This window comes from Syngnathoides biaculeatus, chromosome 22, assembly GCF_019802595.1.
Source record: "Syngnathoides biaculeatus isolate LvHL_M chromosome 22, ASM1980259v1, whole genome shotgun sequence".
Taxonomy (NCBI): domain Eukaryota; kingdom Metazoa; phylum Chordata; class Actinopteri; order Syngnathiformes; family Syngnathidae; genus Syngnathoides; species Syngnathoides biaculeatus.
The window spans coordinates 16,669,670-16,696,478 of NC_084661.1; the positions used below are offsets into that span (position 1 = coordinate 16,669,670).

Sequence of the window (26,809 nt, forward strand, 5' to 3'; positions counted from 1 at the left end):
CCTACGGGCAATTTAGAGTGTCGAATTCATGTTGCATGTTTTGGGGATGTGGGAGGTAACGGGAGTGCCCACCCGGACAAAACCCACGCAGGCACGGGGAGAACATGCAAACTCCACACAGGTGGGGCCGGGATCGAACCCGGGTTAGGGTTTACCAGCTGAGCCGCCTCAATGCTAACATTTCACATAAAAAGCCACAGAGGCGCCAACGGATAGCATCCATGTGGTGGTGTAAATAACGCTTATAATAATAATAGACTACACTCTTCTTTGTTTGTGTCTGTGTGACTGTTCTACTGCCCCCAGTGGCCAAGTCAGAAGGAGCTGCAATGAATGAATTGTAATGCAAAAAGTGCATCATTCTCTACATTGCAGTTCCATTTTTTTTATTATAATAAACTACAATTGTATGGAGTAAAAAAAACATAACATTGAGTTTTTCTGGAGGTTGGAACAATTTTTGGGCGTTTGTAAGATGATTTGGGATAAAGAATTCAATTGCAATCTCAAGGCGCTTGTGTATTTTCTGTTCTGGATGAAATCAATCTTCTCAACGTGCTGTAAATGGCAGCTTTACAGATGCCACGTCTCCCCGGCAAGGCGATCCGGCGGGACCGCAGCGAGGCTACTGAACGTGCCGCCGCATAAAAGGCGACATCATTTGCATGCGAATCCTCTCGGGCTGAAAACGACGGCGGAGGAAAGAGGAGGAAAAAAGAAGGGAGGAGCGGGAAAGCGTCGACGAGGAGGAAGGAGGACAGGAAGCGAGGCGCGTGAGCGGGCGGGCGGGCTGGCGGGCGAGGTGTTATTTAACGCCTGCGGGCAAAAACCAGGAAAAGTGGCCCGTGAATAATTCATTGTGGCGGCGGAAAAGAAGGAAAAAACGAGAGTGAAGGATGTATGAGAAACGGCTTAGACGTGCAAAGAATGGGTGGGGGGTGGGGTGGGGGTCCCTCACCTGAGCTGGGATCGCACGGGTCGATGTCTTCGTCGTCGCTCGGACACTCCGCCGACGCCACCAGGATGTCGTCCGCCGACTGCCGAGAGAACGTTCAGCGTGAGTGGTGACGAGCGGGTACACGTGAAAAAGCAAAAGCGGCGCAACATGACGTCATCGGAAACAGGAAGCCACGGACAACACCTCAGATTGTAAACACAACAGAGTACAGAACCCACATCACAAAAATATGTTTCTGTTGCGTAATCTTACTGCATTCTGTTTTCTTGGCACAACAAAGGATGGCAAAAACCGCATCAGCGCGCACAACAGCCTTGCGGCCCTTTTTGCTTTGCGTGTGGAAACGCCGGCAACGGCCGCCCGTGGCCCACTTTGAACGCCGGACGCCTCCGACGCGCATCGATCCGGTCGCCCCCCCCCCCCACCACCCTCCCACCCCGGCCGTCCCTGCCTGCTCGTGTTGCCATGGCGACGCCAACTTCAGGCTGCTGAAAAGAAAAAGGACAGAATAAAAAAATAAAGGATGGCGGGCGTGGTAGCGGAGGTTTAAATCGGCGAGGTGGGAATGCGGCACTGAACATGGCCGACGCGCTCGGAGGCGTGTGCCAGCCCTAAATTAAAATTGGATTGCGGTGCACTGCAGTCGATCTCGGCCGAGATAAAAGCGTACGAAGGCGACGAGCGGCGCGGCACGACGTGTGAGCGGCTTTGATAAAACGCTTTTCTTCTTCTCGTGAAACGCGTCCGACGCAAACAAAGCCCAAAGACGGGACGCAAAGCGCACCTCAACGCGATTCGTCTTTGGGCTTTCGTTGGCGTCGGCAAACCTCGACTCGCCCGATGGCAGCGTCGCCCTCTTCCCGTTTCGCCGGCTTGAAGTTTTGCCCTTTCCAAGACCAAAGAGGAATTTCCCCCCAAGCCCCTCCGCATGTAAATAATTACAATTTCACATCTAGTTCAAGAAATAATGGCTTTTTTTTTTGCCCCCTAAAACACGGAATATTTGAAAGTGTTTTCAACTTTTAAATACGGCTGAAAGACTTCATTTTGGAAGTTTGATCAAATTTAGGCTATGACGATCCAAACGTGTTCTGTTTTTGTCATACATTCGTTAAGCACGGTTGATTTCATACTGGAGAAAAAGTCAATTTACAACTTTTCACAGGAGTTGATATCGGCGATTATCATTTTTTTCACCATCATAATAATTAGTTATGAACTCACTTTCAAAGTAAAGGACCAAAATAACTCTGGACCTTTTTTGGGTCTTTTGACCATTTTTTCATTTCCATTTTTTGTCTTTACAAGCAGAACGAATGGAAATGCTCAATTTCCGCACACCTGTGGCTAAGTACGAAGAAGCTCATCATTTCGCAGCGGTCGCTTCATTTTTGTTCAAATTGTCCAAAGGACCCCCTCCCCAAAAGATATTTAAAACCCTGAAGAGGAACATAGCAATTGAAAAAGGCTAAAATCCGAAAACGTCATTTCCGGTGCGTGACTTTCAAATCAACGGCGATTTTTGCACCGTGCTAACGTTTGAGGCGCGTGTCCGCCTTCTGGCGCTCGCGTAAGATTCTTACAAAAAAGCAACTTGATGAAGCGCCGCGGCCTGGAAGAAACACTTTTTTTTCTCACTTGCGCCCACGTGGTGCGAAAGCGTGGGCGAGCGGGCCCCTTCCGTGCAGTTGACGGCCGCCCAATTGGCAAGCGGCGGAAACGGGACCGCTTTCCAACTTGCGTCCAAATGCCAACGCACAAAGTACAAAATGTATATTTCTTTTCTATCTTTGGACGGGTTTTATCTGTGTGGGGGCGAGTGCGGTGACCTGTCCCTGCCCTCCCTAGGCCCCGCCCCCCTTAAAAAGCAAAACATTTCTTTTTCATCAATAGCCAAGACAAACGAAACCAGCCTGAATCAAACATTTCAGCAGAAGACTAAAACATTACAATATTACACACATTTACAATCAAAGTCAGCCATCAACCTGTCAGTTATCATCGACTGCCGCAACGAACGGTAATAAACCGATAATAAGCCGATAATAAACCGATAATTAACCGAGGGACCAAAGCCAAAGCTCCACCCTTCATTTTGTGTTTAGCCACATGTAAAAGTTTGATTAAAAACAAAATCTCTACCTGAGCGGCCGAACAGTGCCAGCGGCCATCCAAGCCTCCCTGACTGCCAAGTTCACACATAGTCGCTCCACTTTTTTTTTTTTTTGTTCCCCCAGGAGATTTGTCGCCGCAGGAAGTCACGCCGCCGGCTGCATCGCGCCCTGTGGACGTGCGGCAGCAGCGGGGCGAGGATAAACGCGGGCGCGGAGAAAAGGGGCGCCGTCGACGCCAAGAGGAGAGCAAAGAAACGAGCTCTACTACCGCAGATGGTGAGATAGGACCGCGCAGCCAATCGCGGGGCTGGATTTTGTTTGCGGAGGGGGGGGGGGGAGCAGGAGGACGAGGAGGCGGAGGAGAGCGGCGTGATGGATGCAAAAAAAAAAAAAAATGTGGGAAAGTGAAGAGTAAGCAAGGATGAAAAGAAACTCGGGAAGGTAGTTGAAAAAAAAAAGATGGTTAAAAAAAAAAAATGGGGGGGGTGCTGCTTCCGTTAGATGACCCCCAAAAGCATCCACACACGAGGGCCAAATATTATGGAATAGAGTGGAGAAAAAAAAGAAAAGATGGTGGGAGGGGAAAAAAGGGGAAGCAGCGATCAGCTGATCCCCGAAAGCCAATCACACGCCGCCCTGGGACTGCAGCTTGAAGAGCCACGAGAGAGATGTCATGATGGAGGGAAAAAAAAAAAAAAGTTTCCGAAACGGTTTTTAAAATGCATCGTAAACATCTGGAAAACAAACAAATTGCAAGCATACAGAATGTCGTGTCTGTGCCTTTAAGAGGCGGGCCCTGGCGGGTCAGCACAAAGTTAAAAGCACAAATTCTGCGTGTGAGTTTCTGGCCGTGAGCTGTGGTCGACAGCACCTTCGGCGTGCGTTATGACTATGGTGATTCATACACAACTGAAACCTGAAACTTTTTACACCACTCATAAAGTACTTTACACCCTCAATACCAACATTACAATCCATAACTGTTGCAGAAACTAAAAAAATGAGCAAGATTCTGTTCCTAAATGTAAATTGAATCTGATTGCAACATTATACAAAATTTGAATATTACCAACGCACTTCAAAGAAGAAAAAAAACACAATTTATCAACGATTCAAATAAAATGTACTGTACACAAGTTCAATAAACCAAAATAAATATTTGAAAACAAACCATTCATGCAAAGAAGTGAAATGCAACTTAAGTGATTCAATTGCATCCTACTAAAAGGAGCCCACGTACCACAAATATTGTGCTATTTTATGAAAACTGCTCCCAACTTTTTTTTTCCCGGGGGGGGTCGGGGTTCATTTGACTCATTTCAAGGAGCAAAATTGTCCTGCCCAGCGAAATATTGCAGCAAACTGCCGCATGCGAGCCTCCAGCGTCAACACGCCGACCAGCGCGCCCCCCCCCATGCATTATTAATACGCTTTCTATTCTCCCCCCCCCCCCCCCAAAAAAAAAAAAAAATACTGTAAACCCTTCAAGCCTCCCATGCAGATGTCTTTGGCCGTGATGCAAGGATGTTGCAAACGTGCTGGCCCCACCTGTGTGTGCGCGTTGCCAGGCAACAAGCGGCAGGAGATGCTTCAAGTAGACAAACGCACAAGTTACATTTTTTTTTTTTTTTTTTGAAAGCGATTCGGGGCGAACCCGCCGCAGTACGGCGAGCGTCTGACCCAGTTCTCCTGACAGCGAGCGGGCTCGCGTTTAACGACGGCTGACGGCGCCCGTCTCGCCCCGCCATCCATTATTGATGCACCGGGCACAGCTCGCGGCGTTCGATTATTTATGGGAGAAGAAAAGAGGGCGGTGCGTACACAGAGGAGCCATTCCACCGGGGGGGGTGGGAGGCAGGTGGGGGGGCAGGGGGCTCGCTATCGCCATGGCAACTGGCAAAGAAATTAATTTAGCGCAGCGGTAAGACGTCATCGGACGAAGCCGCAAAAATATCGAGGGCACGTGAGGCGCTGATGTGCGCTTGTCGCGGAATTTATGATGTCGTGTGAGAACAACGGGCCCACCGGGCCACAAATATTCTTGTCATAATTTGGAGCTCATTAAAATTATGAAGTGCAGATCAAACAACAAATTCACCGACCAAGAAATGTCTCAGAGGGAAGCCGAAGCATATTTGTCGTGTGGCACTGATTGAAATTTTCAAAAAGATTGAAAGAAAACGACCCCCCCATCATAATAAATACATATACACACACACACACACGAGAAATTCCAGTATTTAATCTGTCTAAAAAAAAATTGAGTGTTCCGTAATTTGTTGTGTATAAAGCGCATTTTGCCCCCAAAAATGTCAAAAGTCAACGGTGCGCATTATACATCAGTACAGGGGAAATGAACACAAAGTCTGCTATTTTCTAAATGTATGCCGCCATCTAGTGGTAATGAGCAAGCTGTGCACTTTCATTGAACGGATGAATTGTAACCGTCACACAAATTCTGCCAGGAAATCAAACATATGAGCAAAACCGTGCGTTTCCTCGTTTAACAAAATAAAAGTGAGGCTGGGAATTTCAAAGTAAGAGTTTTTCTCTGACCTGCTGCGTGGCTCCCTGCTTCCTGTTGCTGGCGGTGGTGGCCGTCACGTCCCCGCCGGCGGGCGCCGAGTCGGAGCGGTTGGCCCCGCCTCCGGGGGCGGCGGCGGCGCTGGACTGCGGCGTGATGGAGGAGGACGGCATGTCGCCCACCAGCCGGGCGCTGCCCTCCACGCGGACGTGGGGGTGGCCCTCGGCCGCCATGTTGAGGATGCGCAGGCCGTTGTAGTACAAGCCCGACAGCTGGCCCTGGAACATTCCGGCGCGTCGCTCGCCGCCGCCACCCACGCGCACCGTCGTCTGGCTGTTGAAGATGGTCAGCTGCCGACCTACCCGTTGGCACGCCGGTGTGTGTGTGTGTGTGTGGGGGGGGGGGGGTGTCAGATAGGCACACGCAAACACACAGTCGCGCACACACAGGAAGAAAAAGTTTGAGCGTGACACAATCGGGCACCCGGCGAGCCGCGCTGTGACATGATTGGAAAGGTGAAGCGGGGTGGCGGTGGTGGGGGGAGCCGAGAGGAAAAGGGGGGTGTGGTGTGTGTGGGGGGGGGGGGGGGCGGGTCAGACGGGGAAGGGGGGCCGGAGATGGGCCGACAGACAGATGCGGAGGGCGGCCCCGAGAAGCATGCACAACATCGTCAAGTGCTGTTAAAGGGACTTGAGGCTACTTCCATTGCTTACGTTGAGGACGGAGAAAACTGCTGAACTAGCTTCTTTACATTTCTCAACATTACACAATTGCTACAAGAAAACAAAGTACATTTTTTTTTACCTTGCTTGGTAAAAGCAGCTTTTATCACTTTTATCAGCATTTAAATCTCTCCATCGTCCCTTTAACCTGATATTATCAGATACACACTAACAACAGGCACTGCAGTTATTACACAGGTATTACACACTACTTCTGCCCAACTTTTAAAGACTTAATTATGGATTTAGAATTTTAGAATGTTAGTTGATGGTGCACAAGATAGTATATATAGATATATATGTATAGATATATGTATGCTCATATTGAATTGTTTTAAAGCTTTTAAGGAATTTTAATCAGGGTTTTTACCTTTGTCGAGTAGCCAATCGTCAACTACTCGACCGAGCCGATAGGGGATTCGCTGTCTGGCGATGGCCAGGCGCTCGTTATCAATGTTGCCTTTAATTTAGAGATGAGAACACAGTAGTAATTACGCACATTCCAAAAAGGCGGCACAGGAGCTGGATACAAAAAGAAGAGCAATGACAAGAAAGTAAGGGTCCGCTCATGTTCGGCGTGCGGTCAAAAGAGGGTGAGGCGTGTTGGATGTCTTGGGGGGGGGGGGGGCAGTGGGAGGGTCCAGCGCGGACATCAAATGTGGCCGACGGCCGCCATATTGGATGTGGCACATCGAACGTGGGAAAAGTACAATTAAATATTTGGAAAAAAACGCCACGGATGGATCACTTTTTGCGTTTTCTAGCGTTGCCGCACATTGCAAGTAAAACCCGCGCGCGTGACTGTGAAAGAACAATTTGCAGTTGAAAAAGAGGGGAATGGTAGCTTCAAACACAAAAACGGCATTCGTGTTCTTGTAAATGTACATCACTATATTACTTTTTCAACATGAATACTGTACTGTATAAAAAGGAGGATACATAACTGTATTGAAATAACGATCATCTAAATTAAGGGTGTCAAACTCATTTTTGCCACATTGTAGTTGCGGTTTCCCCTCAGAGGGCCGTTATGAATGCAAAATGCCTCATGCAATTTACAAACTAATTTTGGAATCAGAAATCAAGGTAAATGGGGTTTTCGACTATTGTTCAAGTTTGGTAACACAAAAATGCTTGCAATATCTCAAAGTTGTCATCTATGACATGGCAATTTGAAAACTTTAACAAAAATCCCAGAAGTTGACACACACGATTTGCTTTCGCGGGCCACATAAAGCCATATGGCGGGCCAGATCTGGCCCCCGGACCTTGAGTTTGACACCTGTGATCTAAATTAAGGCAAACAAATATTCTATTTCAAAAAAGTTTGAAAAGAAACTATCCCAAGAGGTTAAATGTAAAACGGCTTGTACTAAAAAGTGGAATACAATTGAACTGTGACTAAAAAAAAAAAACAAGTGCTGCACATTTCCCACCAGGGGGAGCCCACGCACTTCTACTGTACTTGTACAGCTACAGTACTACACGTCAATCACTGGGTTAGAGGTTTTGCTTTGCGTGCTAATTTGTGTCTCGCCCTCCAAATGAATAAACATTTTTTTTTTTAATCTTCACACCCGAGATCGACATTGCGCGGTAATCGATTGAGTCGCATTAACGCCTCCGCTTTTCCACATCCAATATGGTGTCGACGCCGCGCGCTCCAAAGGCCAGGCGGGGTTCTGTTTCTATTTGAAGTCCGTGCAAAGTTGCGGCTTGCAGCAGTGGCGCTAATTGCTAAATTGCTAACGGGGCGGTGGGCGCTTCCGGTGAGCGGACTCTTGCTCTCTGTTCATTGGCTTTAATCTAAAGAGACATTTCAGGAGTTAACATCTGCAAGAGCACAGGGAAATAACGTTACAGCGGCCACAAAACTGGCTTTTGTCGTTACATTGTTACATGGACAGGACACACACCTCACAACAACTAGCATTTAGCATTCGTTTTAGACGGCTAGCTTAAGATTTAACACTTTAAATGGAATAGAAATGAACAAAGGGAAGGAAAATAAAAAAACAAAACCACATTTTTTCCTTATTTTTTCTCACTAGTTAAACATGACATGATTTTAAACTATTTTTTTTTTAAACTCTCTCTGTCTCCCAAAAATGCACCAACTCTTATTATTTTCTTTTAAAGGTGAGAAAAAACACTGGATTAAATATTACCTTTTAACACTATTTAACAGGCCTAGGGATCAAGCATAAACAGTAAGACGTTTATGGTTTAAAAAAAAAAAAAAAAAGTTTCATATCAAACACAAAAGGCAAATATGCGGTCAGAATTGGTGCGCGCAGGCCTTTGCGCCCGTCCGGTGCCAACCTGAGGGGTAGCGCTCGATGACGGGCAGGTCGTCCAGCTGCAGCGTGGCGTTGCCGCCGCTGCGCGTGAAGCGCACGATGTGGTACTTCCCGTCGTTGACGAACTTGGAGCTCTCCTCGATGTTGATGTCGTCCGTGCCCACGTTGAACACCACGCGGATGTTGCCCTTGTCCTGACCAAAAAGACGCACTGCTTACGTACCCGCTGTCGTACTTTCATAGCGTGACCCTGCTGATCGGACGCACTGGCGACGGATGCTAATCGCTTTTTTTTTTTTTTTAGTTGAGTGTTCCAAAATGAAAAATGGCACGTTGGAATCAAAATGGCCGACCGCCCGCACGTTTCACCGTCCAGGTTTGTCCGGCGTGTGCCAGATGTGAATGTTTTGTAAAATCCCTGAAAAACGGCACCTCCTAAACAAAATGGCTGACCACTGGTGCGTTTCTCAATTGATTGTTTTACAGCCTGCGATGACCGACGCGTGCGCCAAATTTCATATCAATTGGACACACCGGTGCCGGATTCAAATATTTTCTAGCGCTGCGTGCGGCCATTTCCTTTTCATAATCCCTGAAAAATGGCACCTCTGAACTCAAATGTCTGACCACCGGTACAAATTCTGTGCTAAGCGGCCAGACCGGTGCTGAATGCGACTATTTCATTATTCGAAATTGGCGGAAACCCAGACCGACAAAATGGGCGACGCGTACACTAAATTTCATATCAATTGGACACACTGGATTCAAATATTTTGTATCACTCTGTGCAGCCATTTCCCATTTCATAATCCCCGAAAAATGGCACCTCCCAAACAAAATGGCTGACCACCAGTGCGTTTCTCAACTGATTTTTTTACAGCCTGCGATGACCGACGCGTGCACCAAATTTCATATCAATTGGACACACCGGTGCCAGATTCAAATATTTTGTAGCGCTCCGTGCGGCCATTTCCCCTTTCATAATCCCTGAAAAACGGCACCTCTGAAATAACCCGTACAAATTCTCCGGCGCCGGATGCGACCATTTCATGTTTCGAAATGGCAGAAAACCAGACCGACAAAATGGCCGACCGTCACCGGGATTTTGCAGATTTTCGGGCTCCACACATTTGGCGTACGTCAGACGCACGATAATTTCGCCCCCTCCCCCGCGCAACGATGACCAAAACGTTACGGGACGTACTATCTGCAGCTGCAGGTAATCTCCCAGGCCGGACGCGCTGTCCACTCGCAGCAGGACGGCCTGCTTCTGCTGGGTGCTGAAGCCCAAGGCCAGCCGGTCGGCCCGGGTGCTGGGGCGCTCGTTGGGGGGCCACGTGTAGACCACCACGCCGCCGTCGCGGCCGAAGATGTACGTGGTGCCGGCTGTCGGGAGGGACATGGAAAGAAAAGGACACATTTGCAATTTGTTAAAAACAAAGCGCATTGCACCCAGATTAAAAAAAAAAAAAAAAAATCAGACATGATCCGGGGACGCGTTTCCCAAATTTTTCCCAGTACAGAAAAAGGAATGACGGGTGAAGCATTTTGTCGGTGTGAAAGTTGCGAGCGCTCACCGTCGTTGCACAGCGGTCCGGCGTACGAGGTCATGCTGCAGTCGCAGGTGAAGCCCTCCCACTGCTGCAGGCAGACGCCCTGATTGGAGCACGAGTCCTCCTGGCACGTGGTGCTGGGACCTGCACGGAAGCAAGGCGCCTCGATTACGCGCAGCGGTGCGCACGGCGGGCGCGTCCGTGCGCTCGGGTCGGTGGAAGGATGAAATCACGGTGTGCTCGGCATCAACCAAACCGGATGGGACGAGTCTGTCGGGGCGTACTCGCACCAGGCCGTTCCGGCGACGTCGCCAGTCGTTTGCGTTGACTTCCATCGCGTACGTCAAAACTGCTAACGGCAGCGATCGCGTGACTGAAATTGCACGAGCGTGCACTTCGGTGGCGGCTCGTTGTCTGTGCGTCGTCGCCAGCAGTGAAAGGGAGAGCCGCCGAAGAGCGGGGAGGGAGAAAATACAAACAAAAAGCAAAGCAGTCTGACGTAGCAGCCAGCGTGTGGACCAGGGCTTTGCCGCTGGCGTGGCTGCTTTAGAGCGCCCCGTTGTCCCAGCGTAGACAACCCACACTGCTTCAGAGGGGAGAGGACAGCTTCATTTTTCATGATTTTTGAGCCTCATTTCATATACTTTGTAACCTTCTTCATCATTCCAATTTGGCAGGGTTGGCAACAACACTTTATTTCCCACTTTACAGGGACTTTAATTACATCACCGCGGATTTTATTTGGACTCCGCCGATTATTTTCGTCGTTCGACGCATACGAGAGTTTTCGAAGTGTACCGAACGCATCGGAAGGAAACATTGTGGACTCTCAGACGGCCTAGTGTCAAACAGTACGCCCCAAAATGGAGAGCATGCAGGTGGTGAGTCCGGATGAGGCCGGCGGGAGGAGTTAAACATAAAAATGTATGTTTAAAGGCCCTCGCAGTCTTCTGGCTCGCCGTTCTCGTCCCGCCTCATGCCGGCGGCCGCAGCTCGCTTCCCGTCCGTCGCGAGCCACAGAGGACGTCGGGGGGAGGATGTGGGTGGGGGGAGGGGGTGCGCAGAACGATCGGGGCGGGGATAAAGAAGACGGCACGCCGCTTTCGGCGGCGGAGCTGCGGTCATCCGGGGACGAGCCGCGAGCGAGCGACCGCGCGCGTGTAGCGACCGCGACGGGGCTCACGGGAGGACGGGTCGCGTCGGACCTCCTCGACTCCGGATCGCCGGGATCCGCACAAGACTGCACAAGACGGACGGGGGGAGTTGGGACGAAGGCGTGCGTATATGCCGGGGTCGGGGTGGGGGGCAAAACCTTGGGCTCGAGGGCCACAGCCGAGGTTTCAAACCAGCAAGTCGGCCACGTCGGTCCGACGTGAACTTTGGATAAAAGAAGGCAAAAAAAAAAAAAAAAAAAATTCTGACTTGGACTGAGGAGCCTCGAGAAAAAAAAAAAAAAATCATTCTCATTTCTAATTGTAGCAGTACCTGAACAAGCATTTTATTTACAGAAATTTAAAGAAAGTATTTCAATAAAGTAAAGAAATTGTAAATAGGCCAAAAGGAGGTATACATTTTTCATTTCATCAAGGTAAATAATTGTGAGACAAGCAAGTGGAGGAAGGAAGGAAGGAAGGAATTGAGGGAAGGATAGCGGAACGAAGGAAGGACATGAAGGAAGGAAGAAGGAAGGAAGGATGGAAATGAGGGAAGGAAGGAAGGACATGAAGAAAGGAAGGAAGGATGGAAATGAGGGAAGGAAGGAAGGACATGAAGAAAGGAAGGAAGGATGGAAATGAGGGAAGGAAGGAAGGACATGAAGGAAGGAAGAAGGAAGGAAGGAAGGACATGCAGGAAGGAAGGAAGGACCCTGAAGAACCTTCCTCCCTTCCTTCCTTCTTTCCCTTCTTTCCTTCCTTCCTTCCTTCCTTCCTTCCTTCCTTCCTTCTTTCCCTTCTGAGGGAGGAAGGCCCTTCATGAAGAAAGGAAGAAAGGAAGGAAGGATGGAAATGAGGGAAGGAAGGAATTGAGGGAAGGACATGAAGGAAGAGAGAAGGAAGGAAGCAAGTGAGGGAAGGAAGGACATGCAGGAAGGAAGGAAGGGAGGAAGAAAGGAGGAAGGAAGGAAAGACATGAAGGAAGGAAGGAAATAAGGAAGGACAGGAAGGGAAGGAGGGAAGGAAGCAAAGTAGCTCCAAACAAAGGAAGGAAGACTGAAAGAAGGTCTGAGTGTCGAAAGGAAAAGAGGAATAAAGGAAAGGGTGCAAGGAGGGACAAGCCGAGAGAAAAGGGGGATCTGAGGGCAAGAAAGAGAGGATAGAAGGATGCAAGGGTAAAGATGAAAGGAGGGAATGAGGAGAGGAAAATGGGATGAAATTTAAACTTGTACGACTACTTTTGGCCTCCTTGCGACAAGTGAAAGGCTTCCCGTCACTGTTTTATTTCCAATGCGTTAATTAATCGTTAGCGATATGAGCAAAAGCTAAATGAACGGCGAACTAGGACGGGGCCGCTGTTGGGGTTAAAAAGGTCGCGGTCTGTCCGTGGCCCGCGTTGCACCCTTTGCCCCCCCCCCCCCCCCCCCCCGGCATCTACGGCACGCGCACACAAAGCCATCTACCTTGCAAGTCGGCTTTCATCAATGAAACTTTTGCGGGCCGAACAAAAACAAAACAAACAAAAAAAAAAGCAAATCAGGTTAGATGGTTAGTCGACGCCTGTCAAGTGAAGAAAGATGACAAAACGTTGCGTCTGGGTTAGTGGGTTAGCGTTTTCCCAAACGGAGAACGATTCCAATGGAGGAAGAGAAAAAGGACGCCCACGGGAGACCCCCGCCGCCCCCTCCCTCCCTCCCTCCCTCCCCTTTCGGCCGCCTCACCTTCGCAGCCCCGCTCCACCTGCCCAACGGTGGCCAGGGCGTCCGCCAGCAGGTCGGGCAGTCGCCCGTTCAGGTCCACGGTGGCCAGGCAGCCCTGGAAGCCCTCGCGCGAGTGCACCAACTTGGGGAGGTCCCGGTACATCTCTTTGGACACGCCCCCGATGTACAGGTCACCTGGGGGGGGGGCGGGAAAAGGCACGGCCAATCAGCGATCGGTGGCTTTGCGACGATTTTCGCGTGGGCTGCAAACGGTTTTGGGGGCAACTTGCTAAAAGTCTGCGAACCCTTCAAGTCCAGGTTCTTGGCGCCCATGGTGGTCTGCGTGGTGACTTTGGTGTCGATCTTGACGGTGTGGAGGTTGTTGGTGTCCCGGGAGATGTGCACGTTGTGCCAGTGGTTGTCGTTCAGGGGGCTGTTGGAGTTGCCCTTGATCAGGTGGGCGCCGTTGCCCAGGTCGGAGATGTAGTGAAGGTATCTGGACCGGCGGGAACCCAAGAAAAAGAAGGAAGTCATGGCTCGCGCTACGGGAAGACGGGAGCATTTTCCAGGCGCTCACCCTTTGACCAGCTCCACCACGATGAAGTCGTTGCCGTCGCCGCGGTTGAAGAGGACCAGCCCGTCGGGCGAGGTGGTCTTGAACTGCATGAAGAGGTGCATGGAGTAGTAGGCCTGCAACGTGGGCAGCGTGACGAAGCTGGAGCGCGAGCGGAAGGTGACCGGGTCGGCCACGATGCTCTTGTAGCCGATGACGGCGTTGAGCTCGCAGTAGTCGATGTCGCCGTTCTTGCACAGGTCGATGTAGGGCATCCCGTTGAGCGCCAGGCCCTGCAGGTGCCCGATGAAGTTGGACGGCACGGCCGGCATGAAGCGCTTCTCCGTCACGATGCCCGTCTCCACGTTGTGGAACTCCAGCTGCGTGTGGTCGCCCGCCATTTGACCTGGTGGCGCCCAACGCGCGGCGTGAGAGCTTTACCATCATGGCCGACACCGAAAACAGGCTAACGGATAGCGTCCGCGTGGCGCCGTGATAACGCGTTAAGCGACGGATATTTCAATTCGCTTCGTCCCCTGCAAAGAAAAACATATTTCTGCTCCTTACGGAGGAACTCAACACAGTATATTAGTGGGGATGCGTTATACTGCCCCCTGGTGGCCAAAGTCTGCACACCGGAGGGAGCAGCACAATGTTCATTTCTTACAAATGTGCAGATTCTCGGATTAATCATCTAAAAATATCACTGTGGCACCTTCTGGTGGCATCTTCACTTCTATGTTAAAATGGGGGAGGGGCTTTATTTCCTCAGGCCACAACCTTGTCTAATAAAAAAAAAAAAAAGTGCTTTACCACCATCTTGTGGCCCCTCAAGCCATCGCAAAGCATTTTGTGAGCATCGGTGACGCAGATCGACTACTTCGCCGCACATCCGAGCATCGCGCAAACGGTGACATCTGATTGGCCGGCGGAGGGCGGTTACCTTCGACGGGCTGCAGGTCGTCCACGGTGAGCTTGAGGCCCTTGCCGCGCCGGACCACCCGCACCGTGTGCCACTCATTATCATTGAGACCCGAGCCCGCAAAGATGGTCTCTGGGCCTTTACCTACACATAGCCCACAGCACCGTTATTAAACGTATGCACACAGGGGGGCGCCGCGGAGACAAGACAACGATGCGGAACAAAACAAAAAAATAGAGAGAAAGAGAAAGAAAGAAAAAGAAGCCAGGCAGGATGGACGGATGGAGGCCAGGAAATGACAATGGAGATGCAATCTGATTCGCTGTTGAACGACACGCCCACTGCAGTACTCCACAAAACCTCACGGCGGCGCCAGCCAGGCCAGAACTGAGTTTTGCAGTCATACTTGCGACTTTCGTCCCGGGAAATGGCACCTTCGCACTCATGCAACTCGGATATTTCCTCTTCATATGGCAAGATTACTTTCATAAAATTACTCATTAATCCCCATGACGAAAAAATTATTGTAAATGACAACTTCATTTTTCGGAAATCCTCATAACATTACAACTTTGTTCTTGTAAGCTTCCGCCTCGGTCCTAAAACGTCATATAACATCAAGTTCATTAAATTCTAATTTTACTCTTTGGAAAAAAAATACTTTAAGCCCCAGTAATGTAATATATTTATTCTCGTAAAATGACTTCCCTGTTTTAATATTATTTATGGAAATACATTTGCAAGAATGACCCAAAGTAGTTTAAAAAGAAAGAATTTAACAAAATTGCAAGAAATAGTCACTGTATTATGAGAATAAAATTGCTAAATTTACGGCACATAAGTTAAAATGTTTTAAATGAGAAGTTACTCAATCTATGATAATTTATTTATTATATTTAATTACAAAATGTATGTGATTCTATTACCTGAAAAATATTTCAACTTTATAAGAATACATTTGTAGTACCAGGAGACAAATAAGGAGTTAACAAGAATAAAATCATAATTTTATGGAAAATAGTTGTAGTACTACAAGGATGAGCTTTTTAAGATAAAATTCTTGAACAAAGTAATCAATAATGTTGTGTTTTGTTCCAAAGAAGTTCTGAAAAGTTGCCTTCAAAATTTGTCTTTGGTCATGTCTTTGGTCATGTGAAAAGCCGACCGACCCAAACGTTTGAATGCAACTTTAGAAGTAGAAACAAAAATGTATTAAAAAAAAAATAGTCATAATTCCACGAGAAATTCTTTAAAAAAAAGGTCAATTTGGAGAAAAAAAAAGAGAGGAAGAGTTGATAAATTTCTGACTAAAAATGGATGACGGATGGATAAGAACAAAGTCCTCATGCATACAAAATAATTGGAATATGACTAAAAAATTGCCATTTTTTGTAAAAATAACGATCAAATATTTTTTACGTGAAAAATAATAAAATGGCAAGTTTGGGAGGAATAGTTGCACATTTAGGAGCAGAACCGCTTGTGATTTTGGAGCACATCCGCAATTCCTAGCGTCGTACTACAAGCGAGCACACGATGGCGCCAGACACACAGGCGGCATCGAACACAGATCTCTCCTCGGTGCCCGTCCCAAGTGGCCGCCCACGCCAGCTCACAATTTGCCATCTTTTGCTGCCCGCTTGACAGCAAGCGTATCGTCCTCGCCCACCTCCAAAGGGCACCCCCCCCCCAAAAAAAACCCCAGTACCAGCCCCCCCCCACCCTCTCCCCCTCGCAACCCCCGTTGGTTGGAGTGAGTCCGCTGATGCTGACCTATCGGCGGAAAGGAAGGACAGGCGAGGCGGGCGACAAGTGAACTGACCCCGACGCAATTTGGCTGCGGAAAATGTCAACATTCCGACACACACACACACACACACACACACGTCAATCTTGCAGGCTGCGAGTGAAAGCGCCAAACACGGAAACACAATTAACGAGACGCGCCCACCCGCCGCAAAGAATGTCATGTTGTGTTACGTTGTGTAGCGTCGTGTAGCCTCAGCTGCGCTGCGCTGCGGGCGCGAGCCTCTCATCCTGTTAGCACGGATCACTGCGTCAATACTGCGCCGACCGACGTATGGACGAGTGGACACGCGGGCGTGTGTGTGTTGTGTTTGTTTTTTCCCTTCTTCGCATCATATTTCAAAAAAAAAAAAAAAAAAAAAAAGACGGGAGGCCGACGCGGTGATGTGTGTCGACCCGGACCGCACGCACGCCGCATTTGTGGGTCAGTGCGCTGCGCGGCCATTTGTGAAGAATTACACTTTTCATGGCATTAAATGCGTTTATGTCTTGTAATATGAGAGCTTCATCCTACAAAAATTACAACTTCCATCAATTCTCGCCCGACTTATTAGAACAATATTCCAGTAAAATACGATGAAAATTATCACCCCCCCACTTTTGTAATCTTCATAATTCAGAAGCGTTTTTCTCCTCTCGTCATGTTACGACTGAATCCTCGTAAAAATGACACCTGTATTGTCATAAAAGGGCTTTCCCTCTTATTTAATATGACAACGTTGCTCTTGTAAAATTCTACAATGATTCTCATAAAAAAAATCCTCCTCATGATAGAACTTTACACTCATAAAAATCTGACTTTGTTAAAAAAAAAAAGGCAAAAATTTTATTTGTTTCAATTGACAACTTTATCTCCACCATAGTAAAACTTGTACTTTATTCCTATAAAGTTAAAAAATATATATATAATATAGAATGTTATTCCAAAAAATATTCTTATTAAATTGTGATCATTCTTATAATAAAAAAAATACAATATTAAAATAAAAAAATATCCTAAACCTATTACTTTATTCTCATAAACATGTACCTTTATTCTCATAAAAATCAATATTTGATGAAAATACAAAAATGGAATTCTTGGAAAAGTAGAATTTTGCAATGTTAGGAGGAAAGTTTAAAAAATGAAATGCGATGAGGGAAAAACACTTTTCAAATTTGTCATTTTAGGATTTAGGTTTGACCACTTCTCCATCATCTTCTTAAAGCATCTTAAGGATACTATAAGGTTAAAAAAAACAAAAACAAAAAAACTTTGATGAGCAAAAATTTAATTTTCTTCATCCATCCATCCAAATTCACAAAAATGGAGTTAGCCCACGTTCGTTCTCAGATGCCAGATTAACGTTCATTGCCATTGACGGATTTAGACGTCGAATATCAATGTTAAATGAGAGGGTTGGTAGTGAACGAGTTTTTAACTTGTTTATTTATTTTACAATTCGGTTTGGTGGTATGTTGTGAGCTTTTGCAAAAATAATATCCATATATATATATATATATATATATATATATATATATATATATATGCGTATATGTGCCTCGCCTCAACAAAGGTTGGGAAACACTGATTTATTGTACGCGCGCGAAGCGTCCGACGTGTTCAGCGAACACCGGCGAGTCTAAAATTGGCTGTCACAGATTGGATGCGCGTTTCTATGGCAACTGAAGTCGTCCATTTCGCCGCCCCCTCGCCGTCACGGAGCATTCGTCTCCCCCTTTTCGCAACCCCCCCCACACCACTTTCTTTTCTGGCTACGCGGTCGTGACAGACAAACGCCACACCGGGGAATTCAATTTCATCTGGGATTCGAGCGCGCTCGCGGCGGCGTGACGGGAAAGCGCCAAGAAGCGCGCACGCGGCGATGCGCGCGTGCGGTTTATGAAGCCGTCGCCAGACGTGCCGGCAATCACGTGAAAGCCTCTCTACCCTCGGCGGTGCCGCAGAATTATTCTTATTTTTGTAATTAATTTGATTGCTGTGCTAGCAGGTTAGCTAACATTTCAGCTGGTCGCTAAAATGGCCGACACACATTAATACATGGGGCAGGCGTGGGGGGGGGGCTGTTTCTCTAAGTTTCAAATCAAGTAACATGGACAAGAGTTTTGAAAAAAAAAAAACAAAAAAAACTGCGGGGGTGAGGCGAGGCAAGAGTAAAAAAAAAAACATTTTCTTAATAAAGTGAAGAAAATTAAACTGATCAGATAATAGATTAATGTTATGATTATAGTTTAATCATTTTTACAGCAAGCCAGCTATGATAAAAAAAACAATTAGGTTTAGCCTACAAATACATTTTCCATAAAAATATGATTTCCTGTCTCCCCCAACCTACTTAGAATAAGCATGATTAAAAAAAAACAAAACAAGTTTGCCAATTTGTTTTTGTTTTCCCCCTTCTGTGGTTTGCTTTACTTTTCCTGAGACCAAACAAAGTGTAAACAAACAAGCATCCAAAGGCACCATCGGCCAGAAGTGGATTCGAACCCTCACCCTCGCAAGTGCGAGGCATTGGTGCCAACCACGCAACCGCTAAGCCGCCTAAAGATCCAAAAAAAAAACTGAACTAAAGAAATCCAAAGTACGTTTCCAAGCAAAAACCGCAGACACAAGAAAGCGCAGATTGCGATCAGATGAGTGGAAAAGGAGGAAGAACTGAAAGAGGAGGGAGGGAGGGATGAGGAGGGAGGGGGTGAGGGGCGGCGAGGTGAGATGAGATGGCCGATCACTTACTGGCGGTACAGTTTATCCTGATACAGTCTGGAGGGAGAGCAGAGCAGAGGGTTAAAACGCCGCACGGGCGAAACGCGGCCTCCACGTCGCCGGGGACGCGCACGGCGACACACCGCGCCCGGGCGACGGCCGACGCGTGGCCGCCCGGGCCCCGCTCATTTTTTTTTTTTTTTTTTTATTTGGAGGGGGGCCTCTTTGTGATGGCGGATGTGTCGCGTGGCGTCAACCGCAGAGGAGACGTGGCTGCGGACGACCAGAGACCCGCGCGTGCACCCCCACCCCCCCCCCCCGCGTCCTGCCGAGGGGGGTACACACACACACACCCCACCCCTCGCCATCAGCGTCGGCAAACGCGCGATTAACCTGCGGTGTGGCGTCTGACGAGAGACATTTTCGCACACCCATCGACTTAGAAAAGCTTAAACCATCGTAAGTCATAAAAACTGTTCAACATTTACAATCAGAAATTCTTATTCATATCGCAACCTAGTACATAAATCCAAAAGATTATCCTGAGTGATTATCAAGTGATGTGGTGTGTGATAAGTGATTTTTTTCTGACTTGATGGCTGAAGAAAAATCAATGTTAAACCTGCTTAATATTTACAATCATGAGCGACTGTTCTACTTTTGGCCGTATGAAAGGATTTTTTTCCCAGTCTACGATCTACTCATAAAACCTAAACAATTGTAAATGTTAGACCTGTTCAACATCTCTGATCACAAATCTGAATGCGTGTGGTCAACACCCCAATTTAGCTAGGCAGTCAAGACCCAATAATGGGATGAACCATTATTCTGTGGTGTGGCATGCACGAATAATCCTGATCGCAGCCACCAATTGGAGATTGAAAACGGTTTGCAAATCTGTACGAGTGGCCAACATGGCAATCTAGTAAAGCAGGCAACACCCGTGGTGAACCGATTATCAAGCTCGATTTGAGCATTTTCCCTTCCTTTCCGCTAAAGTTGGTCGAGACTGCGACGTGAAACCGAACGCTGGCTGTTCGGAAAGTTTACTGATCACACGCGGGGGGTGTTGAGCGAGGTTTTGCGTCACTTTTTTTCACGGGTCCTTCCCCAAACTAAAGCGGTTTCAACGCAGTTACCAGATTAGCCAACAGCTAGTCAACCTTCTTCTGCTACATCTTTTTCATGCCCTCCGGCACCTTACTGCCTCTCACAGGTCAGTTTAGGTCCTACAAGTGACGTTGTCGAGTGTGTTTTTTTTTATTTCAACAGGAGCAGTGTGTGTTGTTGGGTTTTTTTTTTTTGGGGGGGTGCGCGGGTCCGCTGGCAGTGAGCAGAGAGTGCAGCTTGATGCTGGGACCCTCCGTTCCACATGATACCAAAACAAAACACAGCTAACATTCACATGCGTGACTTCGTTGGGATTATGAACGTACAATGGAACCTTGAAAATATATATTTTTTTTTGTTGGGGGGGGGGGGGGCGGCAATTATATGTTTGTGATGATAGGGCACCTTCATAAACAGGTTGCAACTTTTGATCATCACAATTTTCGTCTTTTGATTGAGCGAAACAGCACATGGACGAAGCCAATAATTGTTTTTAATATTCCTGTTGCAAGTAACTCGTGTCGACAATTGCATATTTGTGATGGGGAAAATTTGACTGTAAATTCAAGAGGTTCCACTGCAACATCCGACTGCCGTTCCCGTTGCGCAGCATCTCATAAGTCGACGCGTTAACGATGCGGATCGGCCCGCCGGCTAAACGGGAGGGAGGACGAGGGGCGCACGCGAGTACCTAAGTTGACGGTGAGGCGCACGCGGCCGCCGTCCAGCTCCAGCCGGAGGGTGTCGGCCGAGTTGCGGGACGTGGTCGCCATGAGGACGCCGTAGGCCCGCTGGGAGCGGAAGCGCAGCGACACGTCCTCCGCCTCCGTGTGCATGGCCATGGGCAGCTGCACCTTCATAAACTTGCTGCCGTCGTACGACAGGATGGTCGCGTCTGCCCGATGGGGGGGGAGAAAAAGGAGGTCGTTACGTGTCGTCGCGAGGCCCGTCGGCTTCAAAGTGCGTGTGCGCAATTGGATGTTTGCGATCATGTGACAGTTGACGTCTTTGGCTTGTCTCTCATTGGCCGGGCTTAACTTGAAGCTCCAAATCGATCGGACAACGTATTGATACATCGGTCCACTAACGATTAACAAGGAGGCCGATAACCAATATCAGGAGATGATATTTGTTTTTAGTAAAAGGGGAAATATCAGCATCAAAATTTGGATTAATTTAAATAAGGGGTCTCAAACACCGGGGTCTGGCCGAGGGTGGGCCGCAGCCTCGGCGAACGTGGACGTATGTGGAATTTAAATTAGAAATGAAAAACAATCCCATCTTCTCAAACATATTTTTTTCTTACACCAAATAAGATGAAGACGGACGCTGGTGTTTACAACTTGTGTGCAAAACTCTCCATGGCAACACTGCTGTAACTATCGATGTCACACCCCCCGATAGGCATCTAGCCCACCGTGATTGGTCGGCCTGTCAGCGCCGCACACAACGCTGTAAACGTGGCATCCATGTAAAACCAGAGGGCTGCACGACCATTATACTTTCATATCAAGGTGGGGCCACAAAACATCGACTCGTGGGCCGCAAATGGTCTGCGGGCCGGCGGTTTGAGACCCCTGATTGAAATGCTCAAATGAGCAAATGTTTATGAAACAGCTTTTATGGTTTGCATCATGTAATTTTTTTTTCTTTTTTCCCCCCCTTTTAAGTCTTTTATCTTTGTTTTAAAGTTCTTACAAAAAGTGCTTATAAAGGTCAACGAAAAGTTCTACACATAAATATGTCCTTCAAGAATTCAACGGTAAATAAAGTTGAAAATAGTTTCAATTTCACTTAACATAGTTTTAAAACGAAAAAGAAGTGCAGGGAATTCCCAGGGTCAGCAGGATCTCTTGGAAACGTAAATAAAAGTAGTTCCCTGAAGTCAGCGACCGGTTGAGGGTGCTCCCCGCCTCCTGGGATTGGCACTCCCGCGATCCTCATGAGGATAAGCGGCTCGGAAAACGGACGAATGAATGGCTCCCTGAAGTCTAGAATGGGTATCGCATTGGCAGGCCGATTTTTTGGGAAAAATACTGATGCCAATATGCACCAAAGTGAGAAATATCGGCGCCGATAATCGGTCTGCCCATTGAAGGTTTGTGATCACGCGCCTGTTCAATAAACATCCATCAATCCATTTTCCTTGCTGCTTATCCTCACAAGGGTCGCGGGGAGTGCCGGAGCCTATCCCAGCTGTCAACGGGCAGGAGGCGGGGCACACCCTGAACTGGTCGCCAGCCAATCGCAGGGCACATACAGACAAACACTCACAATCACACCTATGGGCAATTTAGAGTGTCCAATTAATGTTGCATATTTTTGGGGTGTGGGAGGAAACCGGAGTGCCCGGAGGAGCCACCGTGCCGCCTGTTCAATAAACAGCCTCCTATAATTGAACATAAGCCAATAAATCCACACTTAGTGAAGCAGCGTGTGACTCTCGCCGAAGGATTCTGAATGCCCCTGTGACTGCAAACGATTGCATGTTTGTAATTACAATGTAATAAAGGCTTCATTTGGCGCCGTATACCACTTTTGACACCAGAAAAGACAACAGTTAGGCTTTCTCAATAATACAAAAAAAAAATGCTGCCACAACAGATAGCGTGCCTTAATCGACCACCCCCCCCCCGCGCTAAAAATAGCGCTGGCTAGCTGTCGGCTCGCTGTGATCAGGTTGCATCAGAATCCGCGGCGCTGGCGAAAAAGAAAAAAACGCTGGCAGCCCAAAAAGCCTGCAGCCGCAAAGCAACAAGCTCAGGTTGATCCCATCTGCGCTCTCGTTTGCATACGCATTTGCATATCCGTCACGTCCTCGCCCGCGCTACCTGCTGGGGCCCATCCGCAGCCGCTAAACTGTTTACCTTGGAGGACGCCGTTCTTTATTGGACAATTACGTACGCGGCTAAACGCGCTCTCCCCCCCACCTTTCTCCCCCTCCCCTGTGTTGTCTTTTTATTTTTTTTTTCCCTTTTTTCTCTCATTCCTCCTTTGCTTTCCGCCGCCTTCGCTCTTCCTGTTTCCGCGGGAGACGGTGGGAGCCAAGGCAAAAACAACAGAACAGGAAGAGAGAGAGAGGCTCATGCATACTGATGACGAGAGAGAGAGAGAGAGAGAGAGAGAGAGAGAGCGTGAGTGCGGCCATGTCGGACCAAGCGAGCGAATTTATGTGTGAGCAGAGGACGCTTTAGTTAAGTGAGGGAGGCGGAAGCTGTTGGTTAAAATGCAAATGAAGCCTCATTAACAGCGAAGGGGGAGACGACCGCGAAAACGCTCGCGTAGCACGAAAGGAGCGCGCCGCATGCCGCCGGACGGTTCTCACGGGCGACGTAATGTCGGCTTTGGTCACGGCCGCCTCGCTTCGGTTGGCGGAGGCCGTCGGAGGACGGAAGAATAGCGGCACATCTCCGATTGGGCAAAAGTGCCTTCAGATTCGCCCCCCCAAAAGGAAGAATAGCATTCGATAATTTTAGACTTGGCAAAATGAGCTCACGTATGCCCATTCCGGTGTGCACACCTTGGCCACCGGGGGGGCGCTACGAGATAGACAAAGATGCACTGCACTCGTCTCGGCTTTTCACCAAAGCGCTACGGAGGATAAAGAATATATGACATACGGTGATGAAAATACGCATTTGAACACCCTGCAATGTTGCAAGTTCTCCCGCTTAGAAATCACGGAGGGGTCTGAAATTTTCATCGTAGGTGCATGTCCGCTGCGAGAGAGATCAGCTAAAAAAAATATAAAATCCAGAAATCATAATGTATGATTTTTTTTTTAACTCCAGGAAACGTTTGACGTCTGTATTTGCAAAGAAAGGCTACTGTACCAAATATGAACATTGGTTTTCTCAGGTGTTCAAATACTTATTTGCAGTTGTATCACACAAAAAAACCATACGTTGTGATTTCTGGCTTTTCCTTTTTAGATGATCTCTCTCACGGTGTCCAAAATTTCAGACCCCTCCATGATTTCCATGTGGCGGAACTGGCAATATAGCAGGGTGTTCAAATACTAGCGAATCACAGCAACGAGCGATCTTTCAAAGAGGAAACGTTGACAGCAAACATGTCTGCTTTCTTCGGAGAATCAACGTTGACGGCGGTTTAGGAAGCGAGGGGGGTGGAAGAAAGCGCGGCGGAGGAGGACGAGGAGGGAGGGAGGGCGGATGGGGGGGGGGTGACGCAAAGAAAAAAAGGGTGGAAAAAACCGCAGGTAGGAGGCGTAAACACGGCCAACGGTTCTCTCCATCTGCTTGTCCATCTGTGCTTCCTTTAATCCAGTCGAGCAGCAGTTCTGACCCCTCGACGCGAGCGCCCGAGGCTGATCAAGACTTTGGAGGCCCGCGGCGGCGCCGGCACAATCCACGCCGCCGCTTCTACGCGTCTCGTGTCTCCGTCTTTGAATTTGAACGTCCGCGTTGTCGAGATTGGCCCTCGCCGTCCCGCCACCTGCTGTCACGTCGCGTCGGTTCCGAGCCGCCGCCGCCGCCTCCGTGACTGCCGCTATCGCTTTCCTTGCCTTTTTCCTCCTTTCCCTCCATCCCACCCAAATACAAATCAGACTCTTGCCACTATTTTGACTTTCTTATTGTATTTTTTTTAAAGCAGGTCAGTCAAGCGGATCAGGCTGACGCGACGGCTTGACGGGAAAGCGTAACGCACTTTATGTGGACCGCGGCGTTGTTTAAACAGTACAAACAAGTACTTCTTTTCATGGCTTTTTTTTTTTTTTTTGGTAAGGTGGGGGTAGTATATAATAAATGATCTTTGGAGGTAGCATAAAACCCTTTTACACTGCCTGCATTTTTGCTTCTGTTCTGTAGAACTAACCCGACACAGATTCGAGTCACCCCGTTGATTTTCCGGCTTCGGGGGTGGTCGGATGTACCTCGTATAATATTTTTGAAATCTGCTGCTTTCTTAACTTTTCACGTTAACCTTCTGTATAAAAGGTACTGACACAGATTTAGGCCGGGGGGGATGACCCAGCCCGCGAAAGCCGGCATTTCCTGACTTTTTCCTCATTTTTCAGTCCGGTCCAAATTGAAGCATTTCAGAGGTCGCGAGAGTTTCCCGGGGCTCACCTCGCTCGCAGGAGCGTCCCAGGTACCCGGTGCCCGAGCAGTCGCAGACGTAGCGGTTCCAGCCCTCCCGGCAGACGCCGTTGTGCTGGCACGGGTTGGACAGGCACTGCTTGGGGGGCTCGCGGGAGCACGAGGGCTTGACGCCCACCGCCCGCTGGGCCTCGGCCAGACGCCGGATGTCTTTGCTCTGGCCGTCCACGAAAAGGTCGCGGATGCAGCCCACGTAGCCGTAGTTCAACAGCGCCGTCCACACCTGAGGCCGCAAAAAAAGTCCCGTCTTAGCCTTGCGTGACTTTGACATTTGGCAATTTCTTGAAATCTGATTGCTCGAGTAGCTCGGGGATAAACTCAAACTGCTGTCTACTCTTTAATGAGTTGCCACTTCAGCGCCTACAAGTCTGTGTACTTGATTTTCACACCAAATTTCCCCATTTGAACCGTCGTTAATCCGTTCCAGCCCTGAAACAACCACAATTTTCTTTGTGTTGTTTTAATAACGACAAATAGCACTGCATTAAATACATAACAACAAGAGAATGTGCAGAAACACAAAGAGAGACGTTACACAGACAGTTTAACGCTAGCGCCGCCGCGCTAACGCTAGCGCCACGCTAGCAGGGGTGGTTAAAAAAAAAAAAAACATACCGGTAAAAATCTCTGAGACACAGCAGTGAACACGCCAGCGCAGCGCTAACAGGGCTGGACCGGTAAAAGTCACTCCCTCGGCACATATATTCCACCGGTCTCACTCTTATCTTTTCCGCTCGAGTGCCCCCTTGTGTGAAAACGTGAAAAAAGTTGCGGCTTGTAGGCCAGAAACTACGGTAGTTGTACACTTGACGGTGCTAGAGGAGGATTGAGATGAGCTGAACCAAACGTGAGGATAAATCTGATGATGGCGCTTCAGGTAATTTTATAAAGTGTAATTTCTGTATGTGGTCGTAGCATTTGTGTGTTGGATGTGTTCCTTTAAGAGGCGTGAGTGACGTAAGGAAATTGTAGTTCAGCGTGACTGTTCGGGTGCAAACTGCGTTTTCTCGCGCACCGCAAAGGCAAAAATTAACTAAGCGACGGCATGTTAGTAGAAAAACCTGACAAGTAGTGGTCAGTACAATACTAGATGAGTTTCACTCAAACTACTGTGAGTGATCTTCAACAGTATTAGCATTTTTCCCAACAGAGAATACTGTCTACATGTGTTGCTGCACTGTTTGTATTGAGATATTTGTTGCTTCAGTATTACGACATCAGTTGCTACTCATTAACTCATCTGTGGCATTTCCCATGACGTGTTAGCGTTAAGCTAGCAGACTTCAAATCAAAGCTACGTCGTCGTTGGTAATTGGGGTCACTCGTATCTCGGACGAAAGTCGAAAGTCAAAATAGTTCAAATAAATTCCGCAGCATTTTAAGAGAATTTTTGAGCGCCACACAAACCTCCGTGGGGAAGATGAGCCCGGCGCGGTCCTCGGGAAGACCGCCGAGGTACAGCGTGTCGTCCAGGTCCAGGATCTCGCTGTCGCCGGGAGCCGTGTACGCCGTTCTCACGCTGTTCACCGAGATGGTCCCTGAACGCAGCGCGAACATCGTCACAGTGAC

The 26,809-nt window shown here is 48.3% G+C and overlaps 1 protein-coding gene across 13 annotated transcripts in view; it reads right to left on the reverse strand.

Moving 5' to 3' along the window:
• nrxn1a (neurexin 1a) overlaps positions 1–26,809 on the reverse strand; it is a 70,784-nt gene that overhangs the window by 2,022 nt on the left and 41,953 nt on the right. For 9 of the 13 annotated variants that reach the window (XM_061809946.1, XM_061809950.1, XM_061809945.1 and 6 more), the window contains 14 exons: positions 26,648–26,778; positions 25,211–25,463; positions 20,812–21,015; positions 19,041–19,067; positions 14,522–14,644; positions 13,603–13,984; positions 13,331–13,521; positions 13,047–13,220; positions 10,196–10,315; positions 9,823–10,004; positions 8,641–8,812; positions 6,689–6,778; positions 5,629–5,954; positions 959–1,037 (listed from right to left, as the gene is read on the reverse strand). In XM_061809946.1, coding sequence (XP_061665930.1) covers positions 959–1,037; positions 5,629–5,954; positions 6,689–6,778; positions 8,641–8,812; positions 9,823–10,004; positions 10,196–10,315; positions 13,047–13,220; positions 13,331–13,521; positions 13,603–13,984; positions 14,522–14,644; positions 19,041–19,067; positions 20,812–21,015; positions 25,211–25,463; positions 26,648–26,778 — 2,454 coding nt within the window. The remainder of the gene's footprint in view (positions 1–958; positions 1,038–5,628; positions 5,955–6,688; positions 6,779–8,640; positions 8,813–9,822; positions 10,005–10,195; positions 10,316–13,046; positions 13,221–13,330; positions 13,522–13,602; positions 13,985–14,521; positions 14,645–19,040; positions 19,068–20,811; positions 21,016–25,210; positions 25,464–26,647; positions 26,779–26,809) is intronic. The other 4 variants (XM_061809953.1, XM_061809957.1, XM_061809952.1 and 1 more) reach the window with 3 other exon arrangements.